Here is a 21,547-nt window from a genome sequence, read left to right as displayed (position 1 = left end):
ATTGGAACCAGGCCGTATCCATAAACACAGTACACTGGAAGTTTTCAGAGCCAGATTCCCGTGTTCTGCAAGACTTGGGCCCTTCTTTCATTCATCATACGTCTAATAAAGACCTTAACGGACATTTGATTTTCAGCATGGCACAAACCCTTGTAAACGGACAAGCCTCTGTAGCTCACTGGCTTAGCTCAAGATCTCCTGACCCTCGACTAATTATCAGGAGTGGCAAGCTGGGAGCATTAGACCCTGAATCTAATTTGAAGCCGCATTAAGATGCATGACAAACGCTGTCTTTTTGACACCTTCTGCGTAGAAAAAAATCTGCAAGAAATGGGGATTTTTAACAAGGAAGAACCGGATCTCTATGAATAATATAAATGTCGGCTGTAAATTACATTCGAGAGTGTAAATGTAATAAATAATGAACTGATAATATGCGTTGGAGGACACAGGAGCGAGTTGTGCGTGCCAAGTGGACTGCGCCATTAGATGGAGAAATACTGTTGTGGTGGGTCATGTTGCTTAATGGAAGCGAAATGAAGAATTCCACTCTTTTAATAACGCTTGTTATAATTAAACTCCTCCACAAGTGCTGGGCACGAGAGAGAAAACGAGCGCAGGACGTCTCCAAATTATAAATCATTCATCCTCGGCAGGGTTCCGCCTTTGTTCCCTTGGAAACAGATGTGCGGGGTTCAACTTTGACATCTGATTGGCGGAAAGGGATTTACAGGGGCACGGTACATGGGGGCTGAAACAGAATACGTTTGATTTGCTGAAATTTCTCCCACCAAAAAGAGTACCCTTCCTCTAATCAATACCCTTTAGAGAATTCCAGGCGGCTGTAAAATTGTGCTCTCTTCAGTTCGATACCGCACTGTGGGAGGCGAGCCATTTAGGGTTTCATTAATATCTGAAATGACTAAACAAGTTCAGCAAGCCAAGAGGGTGAACAGTTGCAAAGTCTACTTAATTATCCTGAATAAAATATGAAGTGGCAACTGTGAAATGATGTGGAACCGATTGGTTTGGGTGCTAGTAAAGAAATTTTCTCTGATCTTTTAGACTCATTTAAGTCACCTAAGCGGAATGTTTCTTTTCTGAAGACTTCCCATTGGATGGATACAAAATAAAACTAAGTAGCACGACAGCATGTCAAAACCACACGCCAAACATTGATAAATATACTGTCATCTTACGAACATGAGTATCCTTCACTTAAAGTGATGGCCTGTAAAACGAGTAGAGGCTAATTATTGACTGCTTCTCAAAGAACATCCTGGAAGAGTGTTAGGATAGTTCATTGTGCTCTGTACAACAGTCCCGATCAATAACATATTGACAGAGACTGGTAATCTATAAGCATAATGAGTCCATCTAAACAAAGAAGAACTTTGAATTACTATGATCAAAAGCACTCGAGAAATTGGCAACAGTTACAATCCTCAATCCTCGATCAGACTCCACATTGTATCCTCAGGGCTCTACTTGTGGAATTTCTTCCTAAAACGTGGGTCAGAATTTGTAGCCACTGGGGGAGAACTTGTCTCCAGTTCCTCAGGAAATGTGTACGTCTCGCTTTTACATCGAAAGGAAGAATTAAACATCATGGTTCCTCTTCTCTGCTAAGTTGAGGCACCTTCCTCTAATTCAATTAGTTTCTGGTTTAGAACACAGACAATATTTTGACAGCAATAAGGAAAATCTGCTTAACAGACCTCCCCTAGCAAATACTTGGCTGTGGGTCACGTCTGTTATTAGCCTCCTGAGGAGTCTCTCTGGCCCAAACTTTCCAGTCAGGCAAAGACTATACAACAAGTCTGAGTTTTGAGGATACCCTTGAGGTTTGGGTCACAGAAAAGCCCCCAAGTGCAAGAAAAGGCCTGCAGAGGTGCTGCAATGTTTGTGTAATCAACACAATGACTCCTGCCAAGAGTTTTTCACAGATTCATGCGACTGAAATAGACACGCACAGATAATCTGTTGTCCATGCCACTGTCCTTGTGTGTGGCCACATTCCTTAGAATAAGTTTTAGGTTTCTTATTGTCTCACGGACATTAAGATCATGTTAGATACACCCAGATGCATCTCATAGACAGTCTTTGTTAAGGTTACAAGCATCTGTTGGCCAGGAAGACTCACTGGGGCCAGAGCGAACCAGTACATTTGGGTTTTAACATTCCATGGCTTTCAACCAAAGGGCAAAATTCAACAGATGTTGCTGCTGGTCTTCGAAAGAGAGCCAGTGGCAAAAGCATCTGCAAGGCTGCCGATCGAGTTAAAGTTGAACTCGGCTAGAGAAAGTTTCTAACTCAAAAACCATAAAAAAGCACGAGGAAGTTTCAAACTTTTCGTCTGTAGACTCGACTTCTCTATTCTTCAAAAAATATCACAGAAGTTTCTATTCTCTGTCAAGGACAAATCCCTCCTCCATTACTCATTCATAATAGACTGCTATCTTCAGTATACACTTGTAAATTGTACAGTACCTGGATCCATTCTTTGTTTGAGTCCTCCGCAGGGGTCCAACCGTTCTCAGGGTTGTTGAGTCGAGATCGTTCTGGAGACCAGCTGGGGTTGTACTGGGATGAGGCCATGATTTGGTCGGAATGGATTTCCCCAGTTTCCATACCCAAAGGCTCGGTGCAGTCAAAGTCTGAGGAAAGAACAGAGAAAAAAAGGGGCAGGGGAGTTGTTAAAATGTAATTTCACGATCTAAATAAAGAATACATCAGATCACGACCCAAACTAAGGCCTTCCTCTCGGGAATGGGCCACTCTGAGGCAAAGTACCATAGGTTTCCATCTCTTAGCACCAGAATAAAACATATGCACTTTTCTTTCCCACAGTTTAATGGAAGCACTGTGGGAAGTGTACCACATTAAGACGCAAACCTTTATTCATAAAACATTCAGTTTAAGCTCTTAAGTCCAGCAGCGAGAGAAGTCTTGAGGTTCATAAAAGAAGTGCCTTCTGAAGGTGCACAGTTAAATGGCAAAGGGGAAGGCCATTTCCCCAGCGTCAGCATTTGGAGGAATGTAAAGTCAGAGATGCCTCTAGCATGTCTGTGTTTTCAGATGGAAGGAGAGCAGGTTATGTATCGCTCCTCATGCCATGCCACCCAGGATAAGGGCATTGCTGATTGTTTTGTGATGTTATGGGGCAGTCGTCTCAAGGCATGCTGGCCGTGTGTCTGAGACAAGCAAAGTTCATGCTTTGACCCCCAAGGGTCTTTTTCCAGACGCTTCGACACAAAATTTAGGACTCGAGACAGTGAAGGATGGGGAAATGTTGAGGCTGAGGTGGGAGACATGGTAATTTATTTACAACAGGTCACAGACTCCAAACAAACACAGTTTTAAATGTAAGGAAATGCATGTTGAAACAGGGTGAGCTCGTGTTACCTAATATAACAGTGAAATGTACATACACAAACAAAACAGCCCAAACATCCAGGCCTAAACACATGTAGCAGATGGAGAAAGCATGTGTGTTAGATAGAAAGTAGTTTTATTTGTTTATTCACACTGAGCCATAAGCACAATTCTGAAAACCTAGTGATCTGCCAAATGTTTGCTACTGTCTAAGATACTTATTTTTGTTCAAATTGTAAGGCAGCATTGTATTTATTCTTTGTAATGTAACCAATCACAGAATGCATTTTGAAAATTTTTTCAGAGAGTCTAATTGCCTATATAACTGTACATTTAATTCAGGATGGAAAAGTATCAATACTATGTCATACAATATCCTTACAAAAATATGCCAGAGTAACCATAGATGCTTTCAAAATACCAACATATTGTAGAAATTTGTAAAAGTCATTTTTGTGCTTATTAAAAAAATCACTTCATTAGCTTAGCAACTCGTGCTAACACTTCACTCAAAATCAAAAGTGATTGTTGAGTCTTTTATGTGCTTCTTATAAATTTCTCTCTTTTACCCTTGAAACCTCAGCTCAACTTAATCTTTACATTACTCATTCTCTTTTGTTCTGTTTTATCTCTCTATCTCTTCAAGCCATCTATCCACTTTCCACCCTTTCATTCTTTAGAACAATGACTGAAAACAACCAGATCTCTCGTCTGATTACATCTGGCATCCGTCACTGTTCGGTCCGACTCGGCAGAGGCCATAAATCTATGACGGTTCTCTGACAAAATCCTTCGCATAAAGACTTATTGCCAATGGCGATCTCCTTCCTTCCTGCAAAGCACAATATACTGGTAAACATGTCGAACTGCGAGAGAAGCTGCCACAGAATGTAAATTTATGGAGCCAATAAATAATTGATAGACTGCGACTGTTCGGCAAAGCCCCTGCTGAGAACACACTGAATGTATTCTTGAGCATGAGCTGGGATATCAGAGATGTAGTACACACCTTGATGTGTTCTAAGAGCTCAAGCTGAAATATAACATGGTACACCACCCTTATGAAAAATAAGTTTATTCAAGTGTGCTATTAGTATACTTCTTTTAAACTAAAAATAGGAAAGTATACTTTGTCTACTTTTTATGTACTTCTCAGAAATATACTTAAAATGACATTTAAGTATACCTGACTTATACTTAGAAAAAGTCAAAATATATTTGAGCTATACTTGTGCTCCTAGAATCCGTGTTTTCATTGTTGTATGGTAGGGGGCGCTAGTACACATCTTCTATACAGAATTTCCCCCAAAAAAAAAAAACACAAGTGAAGAAGAAACCGGAACAACAGATGCTTCCACAGGATAATCAGACATAAAACAGCATCAAAACTGTGTAACATTATGGAATAAAATGTTGAACAGTGAAGAGGTAATAATGGTTGTCAAGCTTTGGGGTGTTGATCGCCGTTTTCATTATCATTCTGAATCCAATTCATAGTCTTTTTTCAGCTTTTTTGTTCAATATGTTGTTTATTTCTCTTTTTTTATGAAACTTACCCACATTCAAGTGTTTAAAAAAAGAATGCATGAAGCTAGAATAAAATGTTTTTGTTTACAAGCAGATACCCTGTTCTTTCTTTTGATGTTTTGTATGTTCAGATATTCATATAACAAAATATATACAAATTAATAAATAGGGACATAGTAGTAAACTTAAAGTATGATGTAAAGTTCACTTAAAGAAAACTTACGAGTATACTTGCAGTATAAAACTACTAAACTAGTAGTTTACTGAGACTATACTTCAAAGTGTACTAAAATGCTACTACAAGTATTTAATTAGTAAACTATCAGTATACCTATAAGTTCACTTTTAGTATAGTTGCAGTACAAGCTAAAAACATTGATGTAAACTAGTTGTGTACTCAAAGTTTACTACTGGTATACTTAAAGTATACTTAAAAGTATATTTTATATACTAGAAAGTGGGCCAATTAAGTCTCAAGGAGTATTGAAATAGTACACTTACGAGTATACTACTAGTCTACTGATATTTGTATACTTACTACATAAAGTATACTTAAAATATACTTCAACTTTACTTAAGTATACTTAATAAAATAAACTTGAAGTATACTACTTTTTTTAAGGGCAGTTCACACATTAATGGCAATATGCACTTTATGATATATTGTATAAAATATGTATCCACCTTAAACTGGAATGAGCTGCAATTATACTGGACATTTCTGTCGAATCACAAGCACCACTACTTGTCATGTTGAACAGGTATGTTCTCAAGAGTAGGCAACATAGACAGACGGTGAGAAAGACAGATAGAGAAGGAGTAAGTAAGTGTCTAAGGATATATTTGAATGCATAGCATGATTGAGGGTGAGAGTTGGTGGTGTGTTCTGAAATTAAATGTTTAGTTGGAGCATTTCTCAAATTGGGGTGAAGAGGTGAACCCTCTGGGTGAGCTGGTTTGGGAAAAAAAAAAAGAGTAAACCAATCCCCATAAAGCAGGGCAGATGGGTCATGACTCTTAACACAATCACTTAATGAAAAAGGGCCACAGCTGAGCGGGACGTGGTGATTTAATAACTTCCCATGTCATAATCATGTTGTATTTGCCTGTGAATGTGGGTACACGTCTGTATATGGGGCTATACCCCAATCAACAGGGTGTGTTTCAATAACTTTGGCTATAAACATTCTCAAAATAAAGTTCTCATAATGTCCTTTAACCTAGATTTTTTTTGTTTTGATTTTCAAGAATTAGATCTTTTAAGATGATATCAAAGTTCACAGATTAAGTTAAGGATTTTTTTTATTTTATACTAACTCTGGTAATGAAAACTGGATATTTGCCTGGTTTATAACAGTTATTATTGTTATTTTTTGTATGTGTGTGTGTGTGTAATTTCTAGAGGTTTCTGAAGTATTAATGTTTCACCAGCCTTCATTCATCTTTCAAAACTGATAGGAATTCCAAAACTGATAGACAGAACAGTTCTATCAGCTATGGAGCACCAATGGTTAAATTGTTCGCAGACTAATAATTTGACTTTTTTTTTTTTTGCAAGACCAGTTTATCTAAAATTTGTGTTTATTAACTACTGAATCTTAAATCTTGAAAACAAAATTGACATACTGAATTATTTAATCACACAACATGGCTGGCTGTGTGATCTTAATATGGTGATCCATGCATGTTATGCATTATAAACAACCTCTTCTAGGATGCTGATATGACTGGAGACTTTATCTCGTGAGAATTTAGTATTCATTTCATGAATTATTTCATGCACTTTAAACATTGCAGTATTAACTTACCATCCGGGACTGTCCTTTCCAGCACAGTAAAATTAGCAGAGAATCCCTCTTTTGCAATAGCACTGTCTGTGTTGATTGTCAAAGCCAAGATTCCAGTGTAGGATATGATCCGTCCTGGAGTATTTTGTCCACAGTATCTGCCAATGTATGGACCAACTGTGGAAAGAGGCAAAGATAGAGGAAAGAGAGGCATGATTAGATAGGTTTAATAATCTACTATTCAAGCCATTCTATCACAGCTGATCCTGAAGTGTACGGACGTCAAGGACAGTGTGATTGGTTGACCTTGTAAAACTGCATTGACTTGACAAAACATTCTCTCTACACCTTGTAGCTGATGGAAATGAAAAGGGCAGTGTCTGTTTTGTATGTGTATATGACCTTGGGTTTCTGTTTTCAGTGGCGACCATAAATTCCTGCACTTATTGTTCGTTCCAGGGCCACTTTAATGTGACTTCCCAGAAGCCACTTTAAAAGAAAAAAAAACATGTAGGAGCTGGAGGGGACAAGAAGGAAGGAACTGAACACAACTAAGGCTGTAAATTAAGAGGTATGCAGTACATTCAGCCGAGAGAAGGAAATGCTTTGAAGCTGTATTGAAAAAAGAGCTTTTCATACTATATGCAAGTCTTTCCAGGTTAAGGCCACTTTTAAACTTTGGTTTAAGCAAACTTGTACCATGGTAGATTGCAGTGCTAGAATGTAAAGGCAAGTTGTTTGGCAACAGACAGCCAATTATAAATGGCCCCAGTGCTTGCCTTATTAATTATGCATGAGCTTTGTACAGCCACGGAAACTTAAATTACACTGAAATTACACATTTTTGTGCAGTTTTTGCACACAGTCAAAAAAATAAATAAAAATAACCTCGTAAAAATGCAAATAGCAAGATTAATCCAAGGTTTACAAATATACATGAAATCTCAAAACCTGAGGAAAAGGACTAATTACTGACCCAATGCAAAATAAGAACCACGCAAAACATTAAAGATCTGGGATTATGTTAAAATTTACCACAAATTACTGAAATATTGGCTTAAGAAGAAACTGTGATTGGCTCTTTGAGAAGATGCCCATTACAGTCTGAGAGATTAAACAGATCTGCCAGCATTGTGTGTGTGTGAGTGTGTGTGTGTGATTATATAAAACAGATCTACGGGTTTACATGAATCTTAATCTTCATAAGAATTCATAGAAACAGGTGCATCCAAGTGTGCATCCAAGTGTGCATAAATGTGTGCGCTTGTGTGTTGAGACAGCTCTGGGTGTGGTGAACCATCCGGATTATCTGCATGACTCAACAGAGCTATGAAATTTTAAAGAGCCTCTCCATGAACCTATCCTGCATGTCTGCTCTGGTGGAGGAGGAGGGGGCTTTATAAACCTCTGCCAGGCTGTGACTGCCTCAAAGTGGGCGGCCAGTGGGTGACGGAGGGGTGGGCTGAGGGCTTGAAGTCATAGAGGCTTCTGTCTCATGCCTCGCAGCCTTTCCACACTAATGCACTTATTGATTGGTGTGGCTCCACAGGTAATGCAGCTAGTGTCTGAACCATAGAGACGAGTTACACAGAGGCCCTAAGGCACCAGGGCCTTCCCTTTAAAGTCTTGTCTTCAACCTCCCTCTTGGCTCTTTCTCTGTCACCGTGCACTTGTGGGACACCTTTTTTATTGTAAATTTTTCAACAGAGGCTGCTGGGTCTAAAATAAAGCATGCAACCTTTGTCCCAGGTTCTACACTTTCCTCAGGCCTACATTGATTTTGGATTCACAAAAGGCTCTGTAGATTTTTGGAGAAGTGGGATAGCATCATTCACGAAGTTCTACACACCCCTCACTTCTTGAGCTTGCTTAAGACACCAATAAGAGTGCAGCATTCTCAGCACATTTTAAAGAAATAGTTCACCCATAAATTAAAATTCTGTCAGCACTAATCACAATTATCTTGTTCCAAACCTGCATGCTGTTGCTGTGGAACACAAAACAAAAATTAAGGAAACCTAAAATAAACAAACAGCATAGGACTTTCCGCTGTTTTCCTTCAAAATCCATCCAGAAAATTCCACAAATGATTGCAAATTCTGTCTGGACCTGCCCACAAAAGACTTTGTGTAACCTTAAAAAAACAATTATTTAAACAGATTTCCTTTAATCAAAATTGCAACAATAGATTCACAGCGTATCCTCAAAAGAATGCTGAAACTAATTATAAAAATTTTAACTGATGAGAAAGCTCAAAAGGCTCGGTCTCAGATCAAAGGTGTCATTTGTTCACGGCTTCTCTCTTTCGTCAAGACAGAAAAAAGTCGATAATGAAGTGGAAACCGAATAAGACCTCTGGTCCTCGCAGACTTCCTTCCCGCTTTGAGCTGAAATCTTCCTGTTGGGCTTCTGGGTGTGTATATGCAGTTCAAATACACACGCACAAATAAAAACTGTAATTATCTTGGAGAACAAAATATTTCTGGTGTTATGACAACAGTCTACATTCCAGAGTCCCTCACCCCGAACTGTCCGAGACAAACCACAGTCTAATGTCCAGAGAGAACAGCGATTAACGGGATAAAGAGCTCTTACTAACATGTTCTCAAATACTCTTATACATCACATTTGTGGATGTAAGAGTATGTGCGCGAGTCCAAATATCTTATCGACATTTGGCCATGCCTGGGAGAGGTTAGTTTTGCTTGTGAAACACAGCAAATTAATCGAGGTCAGGCATCGGTTCTCCCCTCGAGATCAATCATACGGCATTGTTATTTAGTCATAGCATCTGGCTTATCTGTTAAAGGCCATTTCCAGAAAGCCAAAGATGAGACCCTCCCAATTACTTCTGCTCTGACCACTGTTTAGTTTCATTTTCCAGACTGCCTTCTTAAGCATTGAACTGTATTATATTGCAATTTATGTAGCTTGTTGAGGAAAGGTTTGCTATTACTTTTCTATATGATCAGATTTACAATTTTGAAATAAAACTGGTGCCATCTCAGATGAAATGTGCAAAAATAGTTCCTTCAGGGTTACAACAGCCTGTTACTGTGGCAGTATGCTCAAAGGAATGACATTGCACTTTATTTAAGGTTCATAAGCAGTACCTTAAGGGTACATATTACTACTCTAAGGTCCTAATATGCACATTTTAAGGTAGATAAGGCACAAAGTTGACCCTTTAAGGGTCCTGCTTTGACAAGCTGTTGTATCCCTAAAGGCACAATTTTTGACAGCGTGGAAAAAATCCCCTCCCAATCACCTAGTACATTGTGTTGGTGTGGTTTGCATAGGAAACTCACGTTTTCTTCAGAAAATGTAAACTCTATTTTATATTGTAAAGATCTAGTATACATTCTTGTTATTTGATGTCATGATTCTGTAGATTAAAGTTTATTGTTTCTGGTCCTTTGAAGTGTGAGTATTTGAGAACCAATGTGCAAACATTATCCACTAAATGATCTTTTGTTTCAAACATTCAGATTTTCCTGTTTGGAGCAACAGATCTCTCCAATGACTCACCTCCAGGGAAGCCGTCCCAAATCTCCAGGCGGTCGTAGCGGCAGAACACTCCAGTGGGTGGCTGCGTGTCTGGCTCCAGCTCAAAGCTCTCGAACTCCAGAACGATCTCAGACATCTTAGGAGCAAAGATCATGAACGTGCAATCCAGATTGTTGGGGTACTTCTCTGGAAATCCCGGCGACTTGATGACTCCGCCGCTGGAGGTGAAGTTCCTGGAACATTCTGGACCTGAGGTGGACACCGAGAGGAAGGAAAAAGTTAGAATTTTTTGTTTGTTCACTGAGGTAGATGGAGTAGGGGAAAAACACAAACATTGAAGAAAGAACATGGTGGTCTGAGTTGTTTTGCTCGATGGTTGCACGGTTTATGGGCCGTGGTGGAGGCCCACCCTGCTCGGGATACGGCTGCTGCCTGATTTCTTGGGTGTGTGGGCTAATGATGAGGACGAAACGAGACCAAAAAGAAAGTAAAAGCACATACGAGCCTGTACTTATTAAATGTCTCATATGCACTCTCTGCTGTATGGTTGGTGCTTAAAACAACACAATTAAGAAATAGCAAAATATGGCCATCATATTCACCCTTTAGAAATGCACACGCACACTTTTATATCAGCAAGTCAAAACATTTACCCAGAACTCCCTGGTGGATTAGTTTGTTGATGCAGTGTGTTGTTGAAGTTCACACATACATCACTACTTTGCACTTACACGACGGTCGCTGCGCTAAAGCTGTTGTGTGATGAATAGGCTCAGAGCTCTAAGAGTAAATATGCTCTTGTTACAGAGTGATGCATATAGGATCACCTCTGGATCATCAACACTGAAATGTCAACATTACATTAGCACTGCACCTAATGTAGTGTGGAAACTCGTGGTTATTACTGCGGGTGCAAAAGTTTAAAGATCATGAACCAGAACAGAGATGACAAATAATGATGTCACTGTGGCTAAAAACCAAACCCATATAACTTACTTCTTTAAGTGTAAGACAAAAGGGTAAGTCTTGAAGAATTCCCAAACTGCTTTCTTGTGCAAAAATTGGAAGGGGACCAGGGTGCATCATTAAAGTGGTCTGCACAACTTCTGTTCTAAATAAGAAGCCACAGATTGAAATTTAACTCATTGTTCATTGAAAACCTCTCACTTTACATATGTGTAAGAGAGCAGCTTGGACATTCTACTACACATCTCCTATTTTGCTCTGTAAAAGAGAGAAAGTTAAATGGGTTTTGACACAATGGAACATAAATAATATCATAAATTTTATTGTTAGGTGAACTACTCCTTTTTAAATATTATAAATGGACAATCTAACAAACAACTCTCCAAAGGATGGAAGGAAAAAAAATAAGAAGGTATTTTTCGCAGCTTTAAGGGTATGCTGAAGAACAGTTTCTGTTATTTTGGAACGTTGGGTGCCTAATTTAATGTCATCAAAAACTCTACCACAAAACCTGTTAACTGCTTCTTTTTATCTTTCTTTTTTATTTCTTTCCCATTTTTCCTGTGCTCTAAAGAAAATTACCAGCACGGGAATTTGAAGCTAAAATGAGATGACATTTAGTGCACTATTGGTTGGTTTTTAAACAGCAGGACATAAATTCCACACTTTTAGTCCTTTCACAGAGCTTTAAAATTCCAGACATTTACTATTACATTTTCTTTCATAAATAAGAAAAAAAAAAGTAGTTGCAGTCAGTGAATGTGGCCTTCCCAAACTCTACAGGCCTCTATTCTAATCTACTGAAACCTAGGGTGCCAGCAATTACACATGAGGAGGTGTCACACGGACAGGACAGGGTAATTGCACAAACACTTTGGGGTTTAGGGTTGAAAGCTGTCAGCTGAGTGGTCAGCAATCAGTGTCTCTGAAACTTTCCAAGTTGAAATAAAAGATACTAGGCTTAGCAGGCTTATAAATAAATTCAAAGGAACTATTTGATGATGGAGCCAAAAACTTTCAACTTTCATCTTTAGTTTTTGACTGTTGAGTAAGTTCCAGCAACAGCAGATAGACACTCAATTCTGTAGACTATTCTTAAGATAATCTTCTGACAGAGGAAAAAATTCTGTGGCTGTTCCACGGGCAAGAAGGAATTGCATTTTCCTTTCGCAAGATAAGAGCACATTTCCTCTTCACCAATTCTCACTCTATTTATAAAGTGCATGCTATAACATTATCTTTTTAGCAAAACAACCCAGAACATACTCGAAGCAAGAATGCGTTGAATTCCGAAATATGTCAGAATCCATTTCGATATTGCATTGACAGCCTTGCCATAAAGGGGCGCTATAGTGGGTATTACTGCTTTAGTTATTTAAGTTTAGATGGAGCAACAATTTGGAAAACTCTGTTTGAGTTCAAGTTTGCGAAACTGTCAAAACACTAGCTAGCGAGCTAGCTATCTGACATTTGAAGTTCATTCCATTGAATACTAATGCAAGAATACATATTAAGTATTGTTTGCAATGTGTTATTGGCACACTTGTGTAGTTTTAGTACCTCTCTGTGGATGACTTGAATATAGAGTGTGAAACATAATAGAGAATTGTTGGTCCACTAACTGTGTAGATTCGCGGCTCTTGACTGTGACTGGCTTTGTAATGCTTCACTGCTGTTTACAGATTGCGGTGGGATTCTAGGGTTTGTGTATATGTGTGTGCGTTTGTGATTATGCGTGTCTCATATGGATTCAGAGACATGTCGCTATTGATGCTAACCGCAAATGCTTAAAACCTCAACACAATCCCATGTCTCTTGGTTTGTTTCTGCAGGTATTTGCAAGTAGTTGCGAAAAAAACTTTACAAGAGAAAGTCTGGGGGAAACTGAGATGAGAAACGGGAGGGAGCTTTGAGCCTGTAAACTCAAGCCAAACAAATAAAGCTTTGTGAGAGCCGTCCAGCTTTCTCTCTCGGTTTCTTCCCGCTCACAGCCACAAATACTTTCAAGTCTCTCTGAACTAAATTTACACTTAAACACCAGAATTTATGAGAGAGTAGTGAAGTGGTATTGAAAAAACACAGGCTTGATTCATAGCAGCTAAGCGCTAATTCTGACATTAACGGCTAGCTTTTGTACGATTTATTTTGCCTTTCTGCACTAACGTATATACACAGGGCTTATCTTTTCAATGCAGTGAAGTGGCTGAAGCCTTCGCCTCTGTGGAATATGCTGTTTATTTAACAGGCCAGAGGCAATGCTTGTTAAAAAGATCGCTTGCAGGTCTCCCCTTAGTGCAAACAAACCCAGCAAAGTGTCATAGATTTAATCCTCATGTTCTGTTGAGATTAACTTTACTGTTGTTACGTTTGGGGACCCAGAGACCTCAGTGATGTATATCTAACAATACAACATGTCTAAACATTGCCGTTATTTAGAAATGAATCTTTTATCTTTAGTTCTGACATAATCAAAACCAGACATTACTGAAGCTGTATCCCTCTATTTTAGACATTATATGGTGTTGTTTTTGTAAATTAAAACTACTATACACTACAGTTTGTTAATTTAAATAAAGCTGAAATTCTATATACAGTATATATGAAAAACACTTAAATGTTGCCTTTGAAACTAACCGAAATAAAATAAGTTTAGGTACTAAAATTACTAAAACTAAAGTCTAAATAAAAAATGAAATAAAATCTAAATGAAACTATCTCAAATAAATTAACACTATTAAAAATGTCAAAAGCACATAAGAAATTATTTCAATTTTATTTTTTAATTAATATAAAGAAATACTATAATAGTATTAAATAAAACTAAAATACACGTATTTGTATCTATTCTTGTTACTTTATCTAAGGGTTCTCTGTAAATGCTAATATTTTTTTGTAGTTTGTGAGCTACACTAGTACTGAAAACCTGAGCTGACACAGCTATGTTAACGCTAAGAGATCTATATTACTAGATCCCTTGGCATACGACAAAGTTTGTGTAACGCTGAAGCAGAAATGAAATGGCTGGATGTGTTCTGGGTGTAGTGAGCTAATCGCTGTTGTTTATATTTCATATATCTGCAGGGAGAATAATTAATCTGGACACACGCATACACACACTTTTCCTTGCCGTTTACCCCTGTGGCTACACTAAGACAGGTTAATGGGCACGATGAGAGTTTGAGAAGCAAAATTTGGCCACACATTCCAACAAACATTAATCTGGAGTCACAGCTGTGGGGTTACCCTGAACACACAAACACGCACACTTACAATCTACAGTTGCTGACACATCATTTAGCCAGCCAGCACGGCTGATGGTTCCCCTTGAGAACAAGAATGGGCAATGCACAGAAAGACAGTTTGTGCCTTGGGTTTCATTAGCTCTGAGTGTTAATGTAGGGGGGTTTATTTAGAAGACGGGCTTGTAGAATGACATGCTTGCCGTGCCAGATGTGACCTATGCCACTGGCCTGTAAAAAGCAACTAAACTTGTAAAAGACAACTAAACAGGACACAATGAACAAGCTGCCTTCCTCACGAAATCCTTGTCCTAATGTTGACACAGGTGCCATCGTAAAGACGTTCAGATAACATCTCAATGATGAATGGCCTAGCTAGACATGAGTTAGCGATGATGATGCAGCCTTTTGGTATGATTAGAGCTATTTAACTACACACATGGGTTCACTGGAAAAATGTGCCTCTTATCTACATTTTGGAAAAATGTAGCACCCCAAAAGCATACCTAAATACTTTAAACACACAATTCTCTGTAGTTTCCAACTGAAATGAACACCAGTGGCAGTAAAACACCAACAACTTTTATTTCTTTTCACACAAATTACAATTACAGGTGCAGGTTATCGATTAATAAAAACTTATTTTTATATGATTCATTGCACAATACTATGTTATGAACTGAAAACACTTTTAACATAGTGCATGATTTGTAAACTAATACATTTTGATGTTTGCATAATCAGCTCCATATGTATGGCTTTTCCGATGTAGTAAACTTGCTCTGTAACGCACCCGGTACAGCATTGCGTACAAGTCCCGTGAAACACAAGTCACAATAAATTAGCTCAAAGACTTGTAGAAACAAGACAGAGTGGCATGGTTGCTTCAGAAAATGTATTTTTATCTTACGCTAATGTATATATTATTTTCAAATGCAAGTATTTGATTTCTGAGCTGATGTGAACTTTGCCAGATTCACATTCATCTATTTCATATAAAGCTAAAGATTCTTAGACTATTAAAGCCACTCTGAAAGTGGCTAATGTAATATCATTTTGCATTAGCATATTTTCTCAACGAACCTGGGTTGGATGCACAAGAAGAGTTCCTGTTTACTTGAAAAGATAAAGACCTAAATCTGTTTCAAAAGATCAATGAAATCTGCAATAGTAACAGAAATTTTGACTTTCATTCCTACAGCTGCCATATGAAGCGTTCATCTTTCTATTAGTGGTGCATCTCATACGGAAGCCCGTTTTCACAAGGTAAATGCAACATTATCTCTCACCTATAGTTTCTTATTTTTTCTCACAGTTACCTTTTGTTTTTTACTCAGAGGTGGAAACACCTCCTTCTACACTGACTCTGAGCAAGGATAAATTACTTCTCCATCCTTCTATCCCACACTCACGCCTTCCACCCCACTTGCGAAACATCAGCCTCTCTTCTCACTAGATGTGGCTCTGAAAATTGCAGAGCTGTTAACTAAAAACGCATGTCTCCTTCAACCCTAAGAAAGGCCATTTTTGGGGATGCCACGGCAAGACAGGATGACATGATAACTATAGACTCCTCTTCTTTACGGATGGGATACGCAAGTTTCTAAAAATCATCTAAAAGCCCCTTGTTAAGGATGGTGTAGGGGAACTCTGAGAGAAAGAACATGGTGTCTGTGAAACCGTAGCGGTCTGAAAGCCCCCTGAGGACAGCTCTTCGTTAGACATCCATGCTGTCCAGTGTGGGTTAGTGCTTGGGTCAGGCTTGATTGCATTCATAGATAGCTGTGGTGGAGAGATTCTCATCTCTTATCTTTCCTGTGTGTGTGTGTGTGTGTATGTGTAGCTCCAAGGCTTTCTCGCCCTCTCTTCACCTCATCTTCTCTCCCTCACTTTCTTTGTCACCTTCACACTTTTTTTCCTGAATAGATTCTTCTCTCCTTTTGTGTTCTCTGTTTATTCTCTCTTTTTCTTGTAGTCTTCACTTAGCTCTCTACACTCATTTTTTCCCTCCTCGTTGCTTGTCTAAAATTCCCCCCATTATTCTTTATATGCATTCCAAAAGAATAAATATTACATATTAAAGCTTGGGAGCATTTCAGTAATCTACTATTCCATCTGTCTTTGTTTTGCATTACTGTAACCAAACTTTGAGGAAAAATATCTATCTATCTATCTATCTATCTATCTATCTATCTATCTATCTATCTATCTATCTATCTATCTATCTATCTATCTATCTATCTATCTATCTAATACACTAATGAGCTATATTTCTTGCCGAAAATATTGTTTATAGTGAATACTGCCATATTGCTGTTGCTGGCATTTTATAAAAGCAATAAGCCACTCAATACACATGTTAAAGTGATTTAACCACAGTTAAGTGGTGTTCTTAAGGACAAAGCAGAGTAAAATCACTGTAACACATAGTCTCTCGTGGCTAATTACTTAAAAAATATATATAAGCAGCTGAATTTGAAGATGCCTGTTCTGAAATCAGTCTAGCTATCTGAGAGCTCTATAAAACTCACAAAATACACTGTGTACCTTTAATTAGACATTCTGTTGTACTGCTGCTTCTAGCGATTCAGCCCACACGCTGCGGATGTGTGTGAAACCTGCTCTAATCCACAGCTTACCTCTCCAAATGTAGCAGCAGCAGCTTGAAATGAGTATAATCTCATTTTAAACGGTGTTACATTCTTATAATCATCCCACATTTGAATACCTGCACACCTGTTTCAACACCTGTGTGTAATCATTACTTTTACTTGTATGTCATAAACACGCAGATCAGGCTTTCAAATCAGTTTCCCTTTCTTTATTCACCATCCGTCACTCTTCCTATTGCTTTTCACATTTTTTCCTTTGCTTTCTCGCTGTCCTTCTCTGTCTTTAATTAATAAGGCTGGCGTACGCTCTGCAGAGTTTGCGTAGTCACAGCAAATTCCCATGTCCTGGACTGCAAACAACAGTATTTGTCGTTCACACAGGATGCAGTGGCCCACCCATGCTGATAAACTAAGAGGGTTTTCTGGAGGAACACACCCAGAGCGGGGGGGGCGCCCATCCAGGCCGAGTGCGTCTGCTCGACCCCTTGACGGCACAGAGTCGATATGTTTCAGACGTCTTTGCTCTCTCCAGAGGAACCTTATTTCCAATCAGACACATCAAGAAGATGAGTTTAAGAAAACCAGCACTGAGATAATGGAATACTGTGGGAGACTTATTGATGTTATTGATGAGCCAAAGTGTGTGGAGGTGCAACAGGGGGGATGGGAACCCAGAGGAACATCTATTGCTCCGGGGTTGCTCTTTTATAGCTTCTCAATTGGGTTCTGTGAAATATCAACTTTGTCTCTGATTTTTCTTCTGAAAGTATAATAAATAATACAAATATAAATTAAAATATGTTAATATATGAAGAGTTCATTTGCTAAAACAGATCACTTTTATTGTGCATTCCAATTAATTTCAGTCAAACTGCAGTTAGGTTATTTTGATTAGGTACAAAAAATAAAAAATAAATACAGCTAACTCAATAAAACACAATAAAAACATGTTTTTGCTAATAAACTCTTCATATGAATAAATGAAGAAATATAATTTATTGTACACTAACATTCAAAGGTTTGGGGTCAGTGTTTTTATACTTTATTCAGCATTAATCAAAAGACTTATTGTTACAAAATATTTCTATTTAAAAAAAACTGTTTTTATTAACCTTCTTCGCATCAAAGAATCCTGAAAATTCTGTTTCCAGCACAACTGTTTTCAACATTGATAATAATCAGAAATGTTTCTCTTTCAGCAAATCAGCATATTAGAGTGATTTCTGAAGATCATGTGACACTGAAGACTGGAGTAATGATGCTGACAATTCAGCGCTGTGTCACAGAAATAAATACAATTTTAACAGATATTCACATATAAAACAGCTATTTTAAAATGTAATAATACTTCACAATATTACTGTTTTTACTGTATTTATCATGCTTTTTAACACGGTTTGTGATATTATTGACACTTCTATAATCTCACTGATGTCTAGGAATTGAAGTATTAAAGAGATCTCTTTTGTGACTTTTCTTCTCTACAGGAATGACCTCACAAACGGACAATAAAGATTAAAATAAACCATCCACCTCATCCTGAGGTCACACTCGGGGTAGCCCAGGGTCAGTATTTGTGTGCTGCACCTGTCCGAGGTTACGCAAACATGCTTTCTCTCTCGCTTTCTCTGAGTCTCTAGCCCTACCTCAAACACAGGAAACAGATCTGAACAACAGGAAATTTCTGCTTATTGCCGTGACATCTCCAGATAAGACCAACGGTCCCTCAGTGTGTATCTGTGTGTGTTTCTGTAGGCCAGACAATGCCAGAACGAGAGACCCTGAAGGTCTACCAGTTCGCGTTATCAACTGATCTTTTCTCCTCCAGCAGCTCTCCCACCGGGACTGACAAAGAGAAAACAGAAAGTGCTCTCCCTCGCTTACATCTCTCCTTATATGGTTGTTGTGCTCTCCTACAGTAAATTCCTACCTTGCATGTATCCTTCTTATTATAAAACGATAGTTATGGCTCTAAAATCCACGGTGGAGCTGTTGTAGCTAATATTCACCTATCACTTTCTTTTTCTTTCTACTCACCCGTTTTGAAGATCTCGTAGCGGATGGAGAAGCCAGCGCCATGAGTCTCGTAGTCAGACACAAACTTGATGAAGAGCTGGTTCCCAGAGGAGACCACAGGAGAGGGAGCGATCTTCCCACAATACTTCCCGACCAGCTGGCCGCTCTCATCCACTCCATCTCTCACTTCCACATAGTCATATCTGCACAGAGAGACAAACACAATGATCAGTTCAAATAAACATTAACACTGTGCACTTTTTGTACATATTTTAGAAAGTCGGTTCATTCAGTTTGTTTCAATGGACAGGTTCTGAATATTATTACTTGCATTTTAAATATTATAAATATTTGTACTTAAATTGAAATTTTTTTTTGAAAACTTTGGTAGTAAATGTCTGCATGTGTTTTTTATAATTTTGTCAATCACACAAATATCAACATATTACAAACAAACACATAAACTGTATCAAAACAATTATTAAATCTTTGATTTAGGTAATGTTCCTAGAGTGGTCCTGTGTGGCATTCTACGCCGCTTGTGAGGAAACTAACAACAATTTTGATTAGATTATACATACTGTTTCAAGCACTTTGTTAATTAGTTAAACTGAATCAATATAAAAATAATAAATACAACTATAAAATATTTTTTTATGAATAACATCACTGGGAATTAGTAGCCAGCTTTGTGTGTGATTTGCTCTAGTAAAACGATAAATACAAAGGAGGTAAGCGCAAACACATCTCAAATGCCAAGGGGACACACTGTAAACCTTACTAGCCTGGCTCATGAATATTAATGAGATGATGCAAAATTCACATAATACTAGCACAGTGACACTGTAGATACTCTACATCCGCAAAAGTGCCCTGTTTTTCTTTTTTCTTTTTCTGAGCTCTAATGATGAGTAATGCATCATGATGTGTGCATGTTATAGAGCTAATAAGGGGCAGACAAACTGCTGCATATGAATGACAGAAGATGGTGATACCTTTTACATGTCGGTTCGACAGTATGTGAGTGGAACAACAGTTATAGTGTGAGAAGAAACAGGTGTCACCTCCACACACACACACACACACACACACAAACACATGCACGCTCCAGTTCTCCTCAAAATAGAATTTCAACCCTAAAGCTATTGGCTTGTGCCGCCACATAATTGAGTCGGCGACAGTTTGGAAGACTGTTGCACAAACGGCAGCACGTGCACACACAAAAACCCACGTGCGCACACACATACGCGCACTAATATTGTGTCTGTAATACAAGACGAGAGTGGGTGGGTGGTCCTGCCTCAGTTTGCGAGCGAGATGGGATGAACAACTAAAGCTGATGTGAATTCTCCACTGTTTTAAGTCTGTTTGGACAATACGCTCCACATACTGATATAATAATGCTGAATTTCAATTGGGGGTAGGCTCAGCGTGGAATATGATTGACAGCAGGGTCTTGTTTCCATGGCGTTTAATCACCCCTGACACTCTTAACTGCGGGAATGACGGGAGGAAAGGAGAGCAAAGCATCATGGGGAGTAGAACGTTCTATTTCTTTTCAAAGAATCGCAGTTTGGTTTCTCCAAGCTTATCAGGGATGCATAACAAAAATCTTGCTTGTGCATAATATCATTTCATTATCTTGAGAGGAGTATTGAAATACTGATATACATACTGATATATATATATATATATATATATATATATATTATTAATCTACACAATAGCCTAGATATGCAACAGAAGACCTCCCCGCTCAAGAAAATGGTCTGTTCCACCTGCCACACATTATGGGAGGAAATGTGTGAAAATTTAACGAAGGTATCGCAGACAGCAGAATGTGTGTCTGTGTGTTAGTGTGTCCAGGGGGTTTTGGGAGGCGTTAAAATTGGGGCGCGTCTCATACTGTGCATTCACTGATATAAAGGTTGGTTTGTTTCACACCGTTGGGGGTGGCATGATACCGTATGTGTGCGAATGGAAGGGACGGAATATGAGAAGCATGCCGCTCTCTGAAATTGGGTCCCCTGAGGGGGCGGTAATGTAGAGATGACTTCACCCGTGTCTCTCCGCTTGGCTGGCCTGATGGAAGAGGCCTAGAACTCCATCAGTCACAGCAGAAGAGAGTGCCACTGCTGTAACGCTACATATAGCCTGAAAATGCGTTTAAACTGACAGGTAAAGAAAGTCCAAACACTCTGCAAAAACTCCACACAACTTACTGTACTGTCATGTAAATATTTGAATGATGAAACTATGTGTAATTATTAAAAAATAGGAAAAATAGAGGACCCTTGTAGACCCTTATGAGTGTTTGTGTATGCTATTAAGTAAAGAAAAAGCAAATATTTTAACCTTACTGAAAAGTTAAGGTTAGTTCATGTTTATTGTTTGATTTTTAAAGTATTTAGCCTTTTTTTAATTTGTCAGTGACCCAAATATCACCGTTATACAAATAAAACCATGTGCAAACACATAAACAGACCCACTGCTCTTTTCAGACAGGCTTTGCTGCTCA

General features: G+C 38.5%; 1 protein-coding gene across 4 annotated transcripts in view; it reads right to left on the bottom strand.

The window, feature by feature from the left end:
• nrp1a (neuropilin 1a) overlaps positions 1–21,547 on the bottom strand; it is a 64,517-nt gene that overhangs the window by 26,416 nt on the left and 16,554 nt on the right. For all 4 annotated transcript variants that reach the window (XM_058765168.1, XM_058765169.1, XM_058765171.1 and 1 more), the window contains exons 3-6: positions 19,051–19,232; positions 10,218–10,445; positions 6,711–6,866; positions 2,491–2,657 (exon numbers count right to left, since the gene is read on the bottom strand). In XM_058765168.1, coding sequence (XP_058621151.1) covers positions 2,491–2,657; positions 6,711–6,866; positions 10,218–10,445; positions 19,051–19,232 — 733 coding nt within the window. The remainder of the gene's footprint in view (positions 1–2,490; positions 2,658–6,710; positions 6,867–10,217; positions 10,446–19,050; positions 19,233–21,547) is intronic.

The sequence above is a fragment of the Onychostoma macrolepis genome, chromosome 24 (assembly GCF_012432095.1).
Source record: "Onychostoma macrolepis isolate SWU-2019 chromosome 24, ASM1243209v1, whole genome shotgun sequence".
NCBI classification, from domain to species: Eukaryota; Metazoa; Chordata; class Actinopteri; order Cypriniformes; family Cyprinidae; genus Onychostoma; species Onychostoma macrolepis.
The sequence above is the reverse complement of the archived record's forward strand: the minus strand, read 5'-3'. Positions and strand labels throughout refer to the sequence as shown.